Source organism: Eptatretus burgeri, chromosome 2 (assembly GCF_056783735.1).
Source record: "Eptatretus burgeri isolate ZD-2024b chromosome 2, Ebu_testis_v1, whole genome shotgun sequence".
Classification (NCBI taxonomy): domain Eukaryota; kingdom Metazoa; phylum Chordata; class Myxini; order Myxiniformes; family Myxinidae; genus Eptatretus; species Eptatretus burgeri.
Window position 1 is genome coordinate 46709446 of NC_140962.1, and position 17995 is coordinate 46727440.

At 45.2% G+C, this 17995-nt stretch overlaps 1 protein-coding gene across 6 annotated transcripts in view; it reads left to right on the forward strand.

The window, feature by feature from the left end:
• Window positions 1-4380: 4380 nt before the first annotated feature.
• Window positions 4381-17995, forward strand: part of NDC1 (NDC1 transmembrane nucleoporin) — a 127896-nt gene continuing 114281 nt past the window's right edge. For 3 of the 6 annotated variants that reach the window (XM_085853643.1, XM_085853653.1, XM_085853673.1), the window contains exons 1-3: window positions 4381-4574; window positions 6480-6586; window positions 7055-7175. In XM_085853643.1, coding sequence (XP_085709769.1) covers window positions 6515-6586; window positions 7055-7175 — 193 coding nt within the window. In that variant the 5' untranslated portion in view covers window positions 4381-4574; window positions 6480-6514. The remainder of the gene's footprint in view (window positions 4575-6479; window positions 6587-7054; window positions 7176-17995) is intronic. The other 3 variants (XM_085853659.1, XM_085853665.1, XM_085853683.1) reach the window with 1 other exon arrangement.

Sequence of the window (17995 nt, forward strand, 5' to 3'; positions counted from 1 at the left end):
TCCACTCAGTCATAAAAACAGACAAGGGAGCAGGTAAAATAAAAGAAAATCCTCCCTTTGTTGTGGCACTTAGCTGAATGTCCAGAGATGATCTTTTAGGAGCCTGGCTATCCTTGAAACCGTGTAGCCACCACGTGGGAAACACATTGCAAAACTAGAACGGGCACTCAATAGAGCACATACCTTCGCCAACGCTACATTTTGCCCCCCCCCAGAAACCGTTGATTGTGAGAGTATTTAATCCCATACCACATCTGCCATCTCATATGTGTTATGATGGCTTAAAAACATTAAATTTCCTGCTGTTTGACACTGATTCACGTACATTGTACAATTTCTGTATGAACTCCCTGACCTTTTTGGGTGTCGGTGTCAAGTCAATCTGATGACAACTGGTCACATAATAAGAAATAAGTTCAGTGACACCGCCCCCCCCCCCCCAATGCTTTAAACTCACCAATAAAGTCACTGTCAAATATTACACATCACAGGATAGGGAATTGAATTCTAAACATTTTGAATCTACTTACATGCAAATTGTTACATGCAAACTTACATCGACCGCACTATGGCAAAATGACGATTTTGACCTTTTCATGACCTCGACCTTGACCTTTGTACTCTTAATTTTGTAATTGGTATTGGAGTGTGGGGAACAGAACAGTCAACATTTTGGTGTTGGTTTCATGCAAATCGGATAAGAATTGACCGTGTTATGACTAAAACCGCACATTTTGCAATGTCGTGACCCCCCCCCCGACCTTTGACTCCCAACCGCTAATAAGGGTTATTACGTCATTGTGTCATGTCACATATCACAAGATGGGGCATTGAATTCTGAACATTTTGGCATTAGTTGCATGCAAATTGGATACAAATTGACCGCGCTATGGTAAAAAGACGATTTTGACCTTGACCTTTGACCTGATCGCTCCCAAAATCTAATCAAATGGTCCTTGGATAATAACCAATCATCCCACCAAATTTGCTGCGATTCAGTTCAATACTTTTGGAGTTATGCGAATAACAAACAAACAAAAAAACAATGTCACCCGCAGAGTGACCCGTATCTTGCCAAAAGGTGACCACGTGTGACTTCTTTAAGGTAACACTGAGGTGAACAGAGCTGCTATCCACCAGGAGCGACTCCTTGAGGAATATCTGCCTATGAGAGTTTCCGATGAGAATCGTTCTACAGAGTAACCATGAAAAATATGCGTTTGCCTCATAACGTCACCAAATGACGTCATAATGTCTCAAGCTTGACATATCTAGAAAGCACTCATGGAGGTGTTCAATTTGAGGTACTACACGATATGGCTCCTAAAACTTGAAAATTTGACCTTGAGGTCAAATATGTTTGACTTCAGGTGCTAACCATGAAGGTCAAGGCCAATCGCCACAAAAAATTAATCAGCTGAGCGCCAGAGCATGAACTATATCCCCATGAAGTTTGAAGACGATCCAATCAAAATTACTCAAAAAATAAGGGTTTCGTCGACTCCCCTGATTTGCGACAAAGTGACCTTGACCTTTGACTTTGACCTTCAAAATTTTATGCGCTTTAAGGGACCTCTATAGGCCTCTGATATGCGAAGTTACAAAATTTTCCAATGATAACTGTGCTCTGCAGAATTTTTTATACGTGATTACAGACAAACAAAAAAAACAAAAAACATACAACCTGACTAACATATCTTGCAAAAACTTCGTTTTGGCAAGATAAAAATAAAAACCAATGTCACCCCAGGGTGACCAGTGTCTTGCCAAAATGTGAACATGAGTGACTTATTTATTCGATTAAAGTTACTCAAAAAATAAGGGTTTCGTCGACCTTGATGCTTGACCTTTTTGTGACCTTGACCTTTATATTTTCGTACAGTTAATGGTATCTCTCCAGGACCGGTGTACATCAAATATCAAGAGATTTTGATGAGAACTGAGGAAATAAAATTTTCATGAAAAATCCGTTTTTTCGTCATGACGTCATCAAATGACGTCATAGCATCAAACTTTTGACAGATCTGGAAAACACTTATCAAGCGCTTTCATGTGAGGTATTACTCGATATGGTATCTAAGATTTCAAAATTTGACCTTGGGGTCAAAAACTTTCGACCTCCAGCGCTAACCATGAAGGTCAAGGCTGATCGCCACCAAAAATTAATCAGCTGAGCGCCAGACCATGAACTATATTCCCATGAAGTTTGAAGACGATCCGATCAAAATTACTCAAAAAATAAGGGTTTCGTCGACTCCCCTGATTTGCGACAGAGTGACCTTGACCTTTGACCTTGACCTTGAAAAATTTATGCACTGAAAGGGACCTCTATAGGACTCTGATATGCGAAGTTACAAAAATTTCCAATGATAACTGTGCTCTGCAGAGTGATCTATACATGATTACAGATAAACAACAACAAAAAAAAAACATACAAGCTGACTAACATATCTTGCAAAAATTTCGTTTTGGCAAGATAAAAAAACACACATATTCACAAATAAATAAATAAATACACAGCGATCAAACCAGGAACCACAAACCACCGCACAATTTCTTCTCATGATCGAGATTGCCACACCGCTCCTTCTATATTCCAGATCCACAAACACCAAATGGCGCCGCCCTTCCCCTTGATAATACAAGTCGATTACTGCAGCTTCGAGACAAGGCCAAGAGACGTGCTCTTCTTCTCCTTCTCTTCTCCTCAGAAACGTGCAAACTTCACGACCCAGCCAAACAGTCAATGGCCAGCGTCTTGCTCGAGCACGTGAGCCAATTCACACCGCACAAACATGAGAATGTGCAGCCGTCTCATCCATACCGAGGAGAGGCAAAAAGACCCTCTGTGTTCTGACCGCCGTCTCCACTCGATCATACACCCTCTGATGTCACACTGACCAATCGTGAACCTCAGGGGCGTGGCCTGCCGGTTACCGTTTTTGGAGCGGAGTTTGGCCTGCCGATTGTGTTCGGACTTCGTTGGCAGCCGGGTCGGCCATTGTTGTAATTGTTGTTGTAAAACGTAGTCTTTTTATGGCCGGCGTAAATGCAAAAACGTCGGAAAAGGTCACAGGGGGAAATCATATACTGGGAGAAACTAGCCTTAGATCCCACCAAGTTATCACAGCACCATCCCCTGTGTGGTGACACATAAACAACCGTAAGCTTATAGTTTCCCCTACTTAATTTACATTGAGATGTCTCCTACTCATCCATGGACCATGCTACACTACACAATCTCACCTTTACTATGAAATTCCTCCATCTACCCCACGACCATAACAATATGTAAATATGCTTGCGCTTTTGGTTTATCGCGGGGGTTTAACCGGAAGGATGAGTGGATTGGATGGTGGCAGTTTGAATAAAATAATTGACAATCAGAATCCAAATGTCTCGGTTGTCTTTTTTTTACACACTAAAAACACACACACGACACACACGCACACACGCACGCACGCACGCACGCACGCACGCACGCGCGCGCGCACGCACGCACACACACACACACACACACACAGACAGACAGACAGACATGCACGCACACACACACACACAGACAGACACACACACACTTCTTATCTTACTAGTATAACCCATGCTCTGCGCGACATGTTGGGGTGGGTGTGTTTGAGAAAGGAACTGATGCAGAGTATCAGTAGTAATTTTACTTTAATGCAGTAAGTGGAATACGATTTCACAGTTTCAGAACCATTTTATTTACTTTTTTGTACCATGCATCTCATATGGTCTTTGAGATAATGTAAGCCGAATATCACGTTACTCGAGCGCAGAACAAAGTCGAAGATAGCACGACACGAAACCACAAACTCAGAAATAATATATAAGATGGTATTGCTTTAATTAACCCCTAGGAATCATGTCCTCAACAGTAGTGTTTCTGGCTTGTCACTGAAGATGGATTAAAAAAAAAAATACAGACTAACAGTTTTGTTTAAAAAAAAAAATCTGTGAAGGTGTTCCTGCTACAAGTGCTTTTTCCATGCTTTTTCCATGCTTTTTCGGATTCAGACACTTAAATGTCTTTTGTATACTATGTATCTTTGTGTCTCATGGTATTGCTTTAATTAACCCCTAGGAATCATGTCCTCAACAATAGTGATTCAGGGTTGTCACTGAAGATGGATTAATTGTTGTGATTTAATCGAACCCACCTCCTGCGAGAAACATGTAATGTTCATGCGGTGTAGCTGGTTGGATATGAATGTCTATAAGGGCGGTGTATCCCGGTGGAACGTATTACTATTTTTTAACAGTATTAACGTGGCTTTGTAAAACTCTGTTTGTGCTGTTTTATTACTTACAAACATATATCTGCATATCTGAAAATCTTAAGGAAACTTCAGGAATCGGCATTTGAGATTCACCTTTAACCCGAGAAACCTGAACATGTCTGCGCGCGAACGTGCCATGCTTTGATTGTGTTTACATTCCCTCATACTCGTTCGTTTCATAACTTCAGTGCAAGCAGATTTTTTCATTGTCCTTTTAGTCCTTGGAAGGAGCTGAAAGTCGTGATGTTCGACGGAAACCATTGGTTTTTACATCGGGTGAGTGGGGGAGAGAGGGGGAAAGGAAATTTCATACCACGTGACGAAACTTCGTCTTGTTTCTGTGAATATTAATCTTCATTCGTTCTAAATCGGGAAGAGAAATGAGCCGGCATTACATTGGGAAGAAAGTGGAGGATCGAAGATGAGTGTATATTTCCTTGGTTTACGTTCACTATCAATGTACGGTACTCGTGAGTTTCTACCTTCAATACAGTATCCTCACCCTCACCCTCATCTTCATCTTCACCCTCACCCTCACCTTCATCTTCACCCTCACCTTCATCTTCACCCTCACCTTCATCTTCAACCTCACCTTCATCTTCAACCTCACCTTCATCTTCCCTCTCACCTTCATCTTCACCCTCACCTTCATCTTCACCCTCACCTTCATCTTCACCCTCACCTTCATCTTCACCCTCACCTTCATCCTCACCCTCATCTTCACCCTCACCTTCATCTTCACCTTCATCCTCACCCTCACCTTCATCCTCACCCTCATCTTCATCTTCATCTTCACCCTCACCTTCATCCTCACCCTCACCTTCATCTTCACCCTTACCCTCACCTTCATCTTCACCCTCACCCTCATCTTCATCTTCACCCTCACCTTCATCTTCACCCTCACCTTCATCTTCACCCTCACCTTCATCTTCACCCTCACCTTCATCTTCACCCTCATCTTCATCTACACCCTCATCTTCATCTTCACCCTCACCTTCATCTTCACCTTCACCTTCATCTTCATCTTCACCCTCACCTTCATCTTCACCCTCACCTTCATCTTCACCCTCACCTTCATCTTCACCCTCACCTTCATCTTCATCTTCACCCTCACCTTCATCTTCACCCTCACCTTCATCTTCACCCTCACCTTCATCTTCACCCTCACCTTCATCTTCACCCTCACCTTCATCTTCACCCTCACCTTCATCCTCACCCTCATCTTCACCCTCACCTTCATCTTCACCCTCACCTTCATCTTCATCTTCACCCTCACCTTCATCTTCACCCTCACCTTCATCTTCACCCTCACCTTCATCTTCACCCTCATCATCTTCACCTTCATCTTCATCCTCACCTTCACCCTCATCTTCACCCTCATCTTCATCTTCACCCTCACCTTCATCTTCACCCTCACCTTCATCTTCACCCTCACCTTCATCTTCACCCTCACCTTCATCTTCACCCTCATCATCTTCACCTTCATCTTCATCCTCACCTTCACCCTCATCTTCATCTTCACCCTCATCTTCATCTTCACCCTCATCTTCATCTTCACCCTCATCTTCATCTTCACCCTCATCTTCATCTTCACCCTCATCTTCATCTTCACCTTCACCCTCACCTTCACCCTTACCCTCACCTTCATCCTCATCTTCACCCTCACCCTCACCCTCACCTTCAGCCTCACCCTCATCCTCTTCACCTTCTTCATGCGTGCAGGTGAGGAAAATCTGTCCTCTTGCTGGTGGATTATGCACATCCTCGCTGGCACTGATTTTCACTGGTAGCGTGAACCACAGCCCGTGGAAGAGAAAATCAGAGACATAGTGTCTGGGAAGAATGATCTCCTCAAAGTGTTGGTCGTTGCTGGGTAGGGGGTAACGAAGCGTCGAGTGTTGACTCTTGTAGCTGTATAGTGTATAGGGACTAACTAAGCAATCTGACGCGATGCACACACCAGGTTGTCATGAATGTGGTCCACCAGTGCAAGTTTCGAGGCTGCACGACGATGTTGAAGAGTCTTCCACTAATGTTGTTTGTCCATGGATGGCAGACACTTCCATGTGACTGCCTGTCGTTGTTGGTCACAAATCTTGCTGCTTGTCTTTGTTCCGATGTGTATATGGATTCCAAGCACAGCCGACATGCTCTACAATAGGTCTTACTCATGCTTTGTAGCACAGGCCCGAGATGTGACGTGGGCAGCTTCTCAGATGACGTCTGAGAAAAGCCTCAACACCTTGGGATTCCGTCCTGATGGACTCGACATGCTTGTTCCAGGAGAGGTAATGAAATGGCTCCGCTCCTGCGTTGCCACCTCCAGAGGTTGATTGTCGACTAAATGGACCTATGTGTCAAGGAATAATACAGGATTAGCCTAAATAGGTTACAATGAAAGTTTTGGTTTAACGTTTTTGTCTGGACTCGTACAATGAAACTCGGATAGACAAAGGTTTACTTGGTTTATTACACCTTCTATGTATGTGGCTCTTTATAAGTTATACATTTCACATGGGGTTGACTCAGCTTTTCATTCTTCACCGAAATGAGTGCCAGTGTACTGGGAACAGAGGCACTGCATCAGCGGCATCGCTGCGCCCCCAGAAAATGATGCAACCAGCAGCCATAGGCTGCACACAAATGGCACGGCATACATTTCATACTGTCACGAAGTTTGCTTTGCCAAGTTATGTCATACTTGCAATATCTCATTTGAGACCAAGACGTCTTGTTATCGTTTTCTTTGTTGGTAGGTGTTACGACGGCGTGTCATCGCAAGTGGAGCCTGGTCATTGTTACTACTTCCCATGAGCATGGCTGCCTACCTGTTCTTTCTCCAAGTCAATCTCTTTGATCCTTTTGCTTGGCTTACAGGTGTGTGATGTTGATGTTTTCTGTAATTATTATATTTACTCGATGTATTCCATTAGCCCGTTTGGCATTCCCATCTGTTCACACGGCTTGTAGTCTTGGAATCCCAAGTTAAATTCCCACGTTTTGTGTCGATTTGTCCATTGTTTACTGATATCTGATGCATCTTGTAAGCTGATATCATTTATCACTTGTAAGCCATTTATAAGTACACCGATGTACTACGTGTACAAACTATTACATGAGTACTTTGAGGCAAATGAGCTGGGTGATTTGTGCTGTAACTGATGGAAACAGCAGCACGAGCAAAAGTGCCTCATCTTGTGCAACCACAAAGAAGAATAAACCAACATGAAGATTGTTTTTTCTCAATTGCTGATCTCCGGCCAATCAGTGTTTCCTTGCCAGTGCCTTGCAAGCAGTGTGTAGTGCAAAAGACATCAGAACACGAAACTCATTAGTCCAAGAGCATTAGGGTTTAACCTGGACATTTTTGGTAACAAGCTGATTTTTTCAGGAAAGGTCCAGGAATGTGTGTGAAATAACATACTAAAAGTCCTCAGGAATCCTCCTTGAGCGTTTTCCGCAATCCAAGATGGCGTCCAAAATGGCCGCCATTTCATGTTTTTCTCTTAACTTTGCAAGTAGGTTTCCCCAAAACGCACTTTAGATGTCTAAATATATGTTTTGAAGTACAAGGAACTCAATAGAATACATTATAAGGGATGTAGAAGCACACAAGTGCCAATGCCATCACATGATTGCCATCACATGATTCTGCAATTTCTATAACGCATCACAATCACAGTACTCTAGCATGTTTACATATTGATACCTGTGAAGTTAAATTACGGATGAATCAACTCATTGTGGGGTGCCAGAATGTCTGGTAGGAATTGTATTGGGCAGAGAAAATCTCGCAAGGAAACCCGAGAGGAAAATAATGATGATAGTGGCTACTCCACAGAAATTCACTGCCATGTAATATGTGACTTGAAGACTAACTTATTTTGTTATCCCTAGATGTGCACTGCACTTGTACTGTCGCAGCCTGGTAATATATTTTATCTCCTATGACAACCAGGGATGACATCTCATAGCACTTTGTATCCAATGGAAAAGGCACTTTAAAATGTCTGCTATTATTAATAATGAATGTATACCAGCATATCACAATATAGGAATGACATGACACACACAAAAAAGGAACCTTTTATACAAATACAGCATACATGTACCAATAGGAAGGAGTGTCATACACTCTCTGATTTCTATCATACTATAATTCTTTTCATCTGCATGAAACAAATAAAATGATTCAATACAATGTTTTAGGTGTAACGATAGACTACTCCACAGAAATTCCCTGTCACGTGATATTACACAGTACTGTGTAGTACATGCATGAAGACACAAATTTTGATCATGCATTTAGTCTGGGTACCAAAAATAATAGTTTTACTTCCTTAATGATAACGGAATGTTTCAAATAGAACTCACCTCATGGTAGACATCAACTGCATCTTGTTGGTAAAAAAGGTTAGCACCAAGTTTTCAATTTCCGAGCTTTAGGTGACGAAAATGGACCATATGGCAAATTTATGTCGCCCTGTCTGTTTAGCATCAAACTGATGGTACAATGTTTCCCTCGTAATGTCATAAGCAATTAAGGGCACACTTCTAGACTTTAACATTCAAATTGATTTGAATACTGTATGCACAGCAACCACATTTATAATTGAAATGTTTGTTGAATATTTTCAGGATGAAATATCACAGTTAATTAATTAATGATAAATATTTAAACAATTTTGAGATAAAATTGTTAATGACGGCCATTTTGGACACCATTTTGGATTTTTGGAAGAGCTCAAACAGTTTTATTGGTACTTGCGTGCTTCAACATCTCTTAAAATGTATTCTATCGAGTTCCTTATACTTCAAAACATATATTTAGACATTTAAAGTGTGTTTTGGGGAAACCTACTTGCAAAGTTATGACAAAAAACAGTAAATATGGCGGCCATTTTGGACGCCATTTTGGATTTTTGGAAGAGCTCAAGCGGTCTTATTGGTACTTGCGTGCTTCAATATCTCTTAAGATGTATTCTAATAAGTTCCTCATACTTCAAAACATATGTTTAGACATTTAAAGTATGTTTTGGGGAAATCTACTTGCAAATATATGAGAAAAACATGAAATGGCGGCCATTTTGGACTTTTGGAAGAACTCAAGGAGGATTTATGAGGACTTTTAGTATGTTATTCTAGACATATTCCTGGACCTATCCTGAAAAAATCAGCTTGTTACCAAAAATGTCCAGGTTAGGGCCTATTTTGACCTAATGCTCTTGGACTACATGTTCTTGGGGAAATAGGAGGCAGTGGCCGAGGATCGGTCAGCACTATCAAAACTGCTTGGTGGTGACCGAATGCGTGCCCCCAGGTATCGATTGCTGTGTGCATTGTTGTAGCCATTGTCCTGGAATCAACCCACTGATAAATTTTGAAGAAGTTTTCGACGTGTAAATGTTCGACCATTTGGAATACAAACAGTGGACCATGACAGCTCGTTGGACTCTGCAGACCATGTTTAACTTGTGAACAAATTTATGAAAACCTTTCTGGGAATGCTGAAAGGGTTTTTCCGACATGTTTTATTGCAAAAGCACAGACGCTCATTTCTTGCTGGAAAAAAATGATTTCCTTGGAATCTTTCAATCTGACCACTTTGAATCTATCTTTGCAGGCATCTAGGAGAACGAGGAGAATCATCCTTTCCGATTCTAAAATGAGAGAAGGGATGGGGATGCTAGTTATCTGAGCTTTTTGTGATTTTTCAACCGCATGTGGCATGACACTGGCAGCTTTCATTTATTTCAAAAGAGATTGGTTAATTTCCTCAAAGGAAATGTGGGAAAATCAAAAAGAACAACTCTTTTACTGATGGATTTTTTTTTTTTTCCAATTTGTTGAGCTCCAGTGCAAGCTGTGCTCCCTGCTAGTATCAGCAGCACACATGTGGTGTGCGTTATGAGCTTGCTTCGCCCAGTAAAAAAAATCTTTGAAACCGACAAACTTTTTGCCACCCAAGAGCTATTTCTGGTCAGACCTCAAGTTAAGGAGTCAGCTCAACCCCCACCACAGACAAGTCTGATTGCATATTCTGTTAGGCTAACCATCTCTGAACATGCCAAAGGAAGGTGTAAAGTCACCATTGTGGTACCATGTTTTTTTTTTTTCTATAGGCTATTGTTTGTGATTTGGGTTTGCCTCCAAATTGAAAAAAATAACTGCATTTTAATAATGCTTCTTTTGTGGCACTAATGTTTGAAAACAAGGGGGGAGGGGAAGAAGATCTCAGTAACATCACTGAATGCTTTTAGTTGACACTCGATGATCCGTGAACCCGTTGGGTTCCCGTTGTGACAGAGGTTGATGAAAAAAGAAAAAAAAGAATTGTAATATTATTTCGTGGTCAAACTTTAACTTGAAGAAAATTTGAGCATTTACCTCAGGAGTCATCATTCTGCCAACCGGTTTTTTTCGAGGCATATCAACATTCTCCATGGTTTGTCCTTGCACTTTATGGATCGTCATACCAAAACTTGACTGAATCGGGAATTGATTTTAAAACATTTTTTTCGTTTCCTGATTTGAACAAAACTTGATACTGCACACCGCAGGAGAATGGTGAGTAAGGTGGCCCTAAAATTTTTGCGCTATCATGTACCGTTTTTGCTGTATTTCTGGAGCATACATGCATATATATATATATATATATATATATATATATATATATATATATATATATATATATATATATATATATTAGACTAGGCGTAAGTCGTCACCATCAGGACCGAGAAAAAAGTGACGACTTACGCGTATGCGAACATTTATGATGACTGTGGGGTGAAGGATGAAGTCGCGCGTGGCCTGGACTCGTGTGAGAGCCGGCTATTGTACCAAAAGGAAAACACAATCCTCGGGGCATAGGTGGGGGTGGGTTGGTGAGTTGGAAAGTGATCAAGCAAAGATGGAATTCATGAATCAGTTTGTCAAAAGTGAAGATAATGAACAACTCTGTAAGACAACTCGTATACCATCGGTGATGGTATGGTGACAAATTACATGACACACAGTCATCGTGGTGATGATTACCACTCAATGCCGATGTGTAAGCGAGTGCGGTAATGTACAAAACAAGCCAATATAAAACCATGATCGGACTTCAACACGAAGCTCGATCGATCCTTTACTTCTTCGCGAAGTAATCCGTTATGTTTGACTGCCTCAAACTCTTGGGCATCTGGTGCATGAGAAAGGATTCAAACCGGTCATTGTATTCCATGATGTTGGCTGGGCAATCCTCCACCGAAAGACAGTATTGGCCGAATCGGCCGAAACCGAATATTTGGCTGAGCCGATATTTGCCGAAACCAGATGATGAGCGCGTCATCGACATCTTCAAAGGACACACATTTCACGCATTTCACACTTCCCACCGGCCTCACGATCTTCTCCACTTGTCCAAATATCTTGCCCTTATTCTTCAAGATATCGTTCAATGTCTGCCGTTTGATGTCCAACTTCTCAGCTATGTCTGTTTTCTTCATCAGTGGATGTGCCTCACAAAACTGGATAATGTCGTATTTTTCTTGGTAGGTTTTAGTTGTAAGCTTACGCTTAGTCGCCATTGTCCTGCCTGCAGTGCGATCAACGTGTGTACGCAGTTATAAATAGCCTATCACTGGCGGTGTACACCAATGAGCGAGCATCACGATTCCATGAAATCGGGCTTCTCACGAGGCAGCAGTTCCATGTGACGAGTTAGGAGTGGTAATTTACTTGAGTTTCCATTACATGGGAATGGACAACATCTGACGACTAAGACGAAGTGACGACTTAGAGATGACGACTTACAGAGGGATGACCCTTTATTCAAAGGGATTTAACATGAGATAAATTCGGGACTTTTTGACGCTGCCGACTTTGGCGAAGTGACGAGTTACACGCTGCCGACTTACACCTAGTCTACTGTATATATGTGTATGTATATATGTGTGTATATATATATATATATATATATATATATATATATATATATATATATATATATATATATATATATATATATATATATATATATATATATATATGCGAGACGAACCGTGAACCCGTTGGGTTCCTGTTGTGACAGCGGTTGATGAAAAAAAAAAAGATAGCTCCAGCGAACTATACCACTGAGGTTGTGTGCATTGATCAAATACTCCCGAAGAGCACTTGACTGAATCGGGAATTGATTTTTTTTTAATAATTTTTTTCGTTGCCCGATTTGAACGAAACTTCATATTGCACACCGCAGGAGAATGGTGAGTAAGGTGGCCCTAACATTTTTGCACTGTCCTGTACCGTTTGGGCTGTATTTCAGGAACTTGCATACATACAAGATGAGAGTTTTAGTGATATACAGATATATACTTATATATATATATATGTACACAAGTTGAGAATTTTAGTAATATATGGATAATATGCATACAGTAAACCCTCCAATATAGTGGGGGTTAGGTTCCGAGAAAATGCCACGATAGTTAAAACCGCAATCGTGGAAACCAAGGGTCAATGGGAAGAGGGGGGTTTGGTTCCTGGACTTCCAGAAATATTGAAGATCTGCGGCAGCCATAAAGAAATTCATTATAATTGAAATAAACATGTATGTATGTATGTATATATATATATATATATATATATGTATATATATATATATGTATATATATATATATATATATATTGTTGCGGTCTTCGCGCCCGCCGGCGTGCGACGGCCACGTAACTCGAATCGCGGCACGTCGCCCACCGGACGGACAATCCAGTCGTGACCCTCTCGGACTAACGCCGGGAACCAGTCACGGGTGGACCTTTCGGTCTCACCGCCATCGAGCCAATCAGCCCCCGCGTGGGATAGGGTTGCTCGCCAAATTCGAACTACCTAAGTACCCACGCGGAGGGTAGACCGGGCGATCGCACCTCGCCGCAGGTCGACTTTGGACACGGGCCACTTAAGCGACCCGTTCCGTACTATCAGAATAACCGAGCGGTGTTATCGTCGACCTCGACGGTTCGATTAATTATCGGGCGTACTCAGCCCACTACCAACCCTTTACGTGAAGCAAGATGAGGGTTCAATGGGGGAAAAGACGAAGCGAAGCGGGAGAACAGTTCAACAATAAAGCACATTTATTCTCGGCGAACGGAAAGCACACAAATACAATTCCACCAAATGCACACAAAAAAAGAAAACACAATTCCATTTACACAAAAAGCAAACATAAAAGTGAAAACACAGTGCAGAGCTAATACCGACTACCGAGCACACGGCAACACTTATACAATTCTACTTCACAGACGGCGCCGACAACACATACCCAAAACCAAGGAAAAGAAATACCCTCAAGAATGAGGTAGGCCTGGGGCCGAGACCTGGTCGGGCCTACCCGTCTGGTGATGAGACGCGGAGCGGCGATGGCCCCGCAACCCGCGGGCCTCGTGGACAGTGCCTGGCAGGGGGTGGGAACGGGGGCCCCCTTGAGTGGCACTATCTCAGCGCGGGGGAAACAGGGAGGGGGTTGCTGATGCTCGGGGTATAGGATCTTTATTATGTGCGACGAGCGTCTCCACCTCGGCCAGGTCGCGCTGCCGGCCTCCTCGGGCGCGCAGCTCCTTGCACGACGCGAGCACCCCCTCGTCCGGTGTCGCCGCCTCTCCACAGCTCGTCCCCTCCGTTCCGACTTCAACGCACACGACGAGCAGCTCCACCGCCCGCGAAGTCTTGACTCTCTGTTCCGACTCCTTCGCCTCGTTCCGACCTTTACTACTCCCGTTCTGCTGACTCTTTCTCGTTCTCGTTCTGCTGACTCTCTTCTGACTCCTTTGCGACTCCCTTCTTCCTCGTTCCGACTTTTTACGACTCCTTTGACTGACGAACACCGTCCTTTTATCCCCCCGTAACTTCGCCTTTGACCCCCTCCCTTTGACCTTTCAACTCGCTCCCCATTGGCCGAGAAAAAGTGGGCGTGAAGGCTTTTTGATCCACAAATTTGCATATATCGATCGCCCTGGGGCGTGAGCCATTCGCCCCTCGCTCACCGATTGGACGGCAAAAAGTGGGCGTGTGTCGTTTTCGATCCGTTTTTGAAGCAGAAAATCCGTGGTTTTGTACACGCTGTTCAACGTGCGCCCTACACGAGTCCAGCATCGGTGCCCATGAGTGGCGCGAGATGACGGTGATGCGATGGTGGCGAGTTGTGACGGTAAAGGTCGTGGCGGTTGTGGTGAAGCGGTGTTGTGGTTGGTGGTTGATGTTGTGGTTGTGGTGATGGCGATCGGTCCAAAATAAAGATAGTAAAAGAAAAACGGCTATCCTGAAGAGTCGCAGCACGCATAAATGACATGTATTCCCACTAGACAACGGGTTTGGGCCTAACTACACATGCACTTACCGAGATACCTCACCTAAGGGACCTGAATGGTGGTTTGCGAATCTGGTAACCACAACACTACCCCCTTCCCTTTTTACAGACTCGTCCCGAGTCGTCAAATTTTCGTGTGCCATCATGTGTAGTTTTCCCCTAGTACACTTTACCTACGGATCCCTGAGTGCGACATTCATGGTATTCGTGTCCCCAAAATAAATAACCTGAGGGCTGCGTAACTATCTAAACAAACTCACTCACACGGACAACTTAAATAAAATTGCCGGCGCTAAGACATACATGCCGGGGGCGCACTCATATGTACAGTACATCTTAACCTTAACTTACAAATCTTACACTAAACCATGGCCCAGGATCATTGAACTCTGCAAAAGAAAGCAGTTAGCAGGGAGCCAGGCTGCCCACATGCAGTCTCTGACTCAAACAATGCAGGTGACAGGGAACGTGGCTGGCTGCTCACACGCAGTCCAAGGCCTTCCCTTTTGAACTGAACTCAGTGAACCACAACGGTGCATGGGCCGCACAAACGTAGTCTCCGTGCCAGCTCAAGTGGCACACGCAATGAGCACAACGAATGGATGCATGAACACAAACACGGTGCACGGGCCGCCACTGCAGGCCCGTGTTGTAGCTGCCAACAGGGCAGTTCTTGCAGCTTGCAAACTGTTGCCTTGCGGATCCTGGCGCACATGGAAATGAACAGGGGGGGGGGGAAAGCAAAAATTGAACGGGGCTGGTGAACGTGGGCAGTGAGCATGGCATGGCAAAGGTGGCAGGCAAACACAGCCCGCAGAAGAAGGCCGCTGCAGGCAAACACAGCCGACAGATGAACTGGCCGGCACAGGCCTTGAAGTACCACAGCTGCAGATGAAGTGGCCGGCACAGGCCTTGAAGCAAAACACGGCCAGCCGATGGCACAGGCCTTGCAGCAAAACAACAGCTGCCGATGAAGTTGGCCGGCCTCTGCCTCGCAGCAACGCAGCCAGCAGATGAAGCTGGCCAGCCTTTGCCGTTCAGTGGAGGTTGGTGGAGGGAGTGCGGTGGTGCTGGCCACTTGGAAGGCGGGCTCGGACCTACCTACCTGTCTCCCTCCCAACCTATCGCCTTTGCCTGTCACTGTACATACCCACTCCCTTAATTTGTCAAACCCCAATTTAGCCCCAACTTATTTTTTTGTTGTTTTTATTTTTACTCCCCCACTATAAATCGTCCCCTAACCCCCTTTATCGTCCTTGTTTGGCTAACCTATCCTGTCACCTAGCCCACTCCCAACCCCTACGTTCCCTTCCCGGAGGGAGCAAGGGAGAGCTAACGTCCTGTGTCGAGGCCCAACGAGAAGCCTCAGAATGGCCTCCCCCAGAGTTCGGCGATCTTAACACCAAGTGGGTCCCAGCGGCCCACAACGACAGCGAGGGGATGGATGGTGCGGAGGGTACATCTCCTAATCTACCCTAACCATTTAACTGTTAAACTACCCCGGGGCTTTCAACAAGCGCCTCTCGCTTAAACTATTGGTTCTAACAACCCAGATTCCCGTCGCCTGTGTTGGTGTCCTCACAATTTCGGGCCTCGCCCCCAATTTTCTCTCCGTGCCCTCACACGGTCTCCTGGCTGGGACACGTGGCTCCCTTTGGCAGGCACGACCCTCTGCCGAATCTCCCGCTATGGCACCCCCGGGCACTACACTGCCTCCGAGCCTACCAGCTCCCTAACACCGGGGAGTGCCCCCCATGGCACCTCCCCTGAAACGCACACGTGGCAGGCCGGCCTCCGGGCCCCTTTCCGAGGTCACCCGTGCCCACAACACTGCCCACGCGGCTAATGGCGCCCGGGCCCCCACACCAAGCAGGCGCACCCGTGCCCACTACTCTATCCCGGCCCCCATGGGCCGCATGGCCTACCGCGGCCGACTAGCCTGGTGCCCGGGGTACCCACTCAGCGATACTCACCTTTCGCAGCCACGCTCCCAAGCCCGTCAACAGGGCTCCTGCACCCCTCCAAATGGGTCTCGAGCCTACTTTCCCACCAACAACAAAACGACCTCCATTTTTCAATTTGACTAACCCAGCTAACTCACTCTACACTGACCCCGGGGTCCCTTGGGCGGGAGTCACTCCTCCCCCCAATCACTCATCGCACCATGCATTCCCCATTCACTCCATACACACAGACCCGCTGGCCTCACTCACTCAACATGTACACGTACTCACCTCACAACCCACAACTCTTCAACACACACACCGCTGAACTCTGCCATCCTTCTATCTGCATCCCCTAACTAACTCGTGCTCCCACGTCGTCCCTTAAACTAGTAGCACGTTCCTTTTAACCTACGTAGCTAAACTACGTCAACTCTACACATCCACAAGTCTGTCTCTGTCTCCTAACTCAAAAATTCATTTTATTTCCCAACCTAAAGCTCACTAAATCCCTCTACCTAATCCATTCCACGGACTCCATGAGGACTTACCCCTGCCCCATGAAGTCGGTCTAACTAAGCTAACCCTTCCCCCTAACTAGTTTCCATCCTGTGCCCAGGGAAGGGGGTCTTTCACCCCTTGCCCAGGAATCCTTTGCACCCGAAAGTGAGGCTTGTTTTTCCCTTTTTTTTTTTTTTTCATGCCCAGCACCTGCGCGGCAACTCAGAGCTCGCGCACTTTACACCTGCCCGTGACGTCATGCAGCTGCACGTGTTCCTCGTCCCTCCTTGGACGGTACCATCGGCCGGGATACCCCTCCTGCCGGATTCCAACCACACGTGCAGCCATGACGTCACCGTGCGCATATAAAAAAAAACAAGCCACACGTCTCGAGGGGTTCCCCACGCGAACACATGTGCCCTGCCCGTTGGAGCTGAACACACACGATCGCGTGGAGAACCCGTCCGGTCCAAATCCATTTACCTGCCTAAACTTTGTCCGTCCGCGGGATCGGCAAATCCACCGCGTGCGTTTCCGGACCGGGACTTCACTCTCGCAAGCGAGCACGTGGTGGTCTCGTGCGTTGCACAGCACGAACCGCGTGCTCACTGCTGGGTGAACCCGGCACGGTCCTCGAAACAACTACAGCCGCTACTCGGCTTTCTCTCCTCTGTCGCCGTCTCCATTCCACACACGCATACCTGCGTGTTACGACGCACACAGTCCACACCATCACATTCACACCGGGAGACGCGGCTGCGTGCTCCCGCATGCCAACCGACATCTCCCTCTCATACCGCTCTCTCACACACACGGTCTCCCTGGCACACAGCGACCTTGCACACGGCCGTTCACTCACGCGTGCCTCACTACTCACACAAACCATACTACTCACACGTGGTGC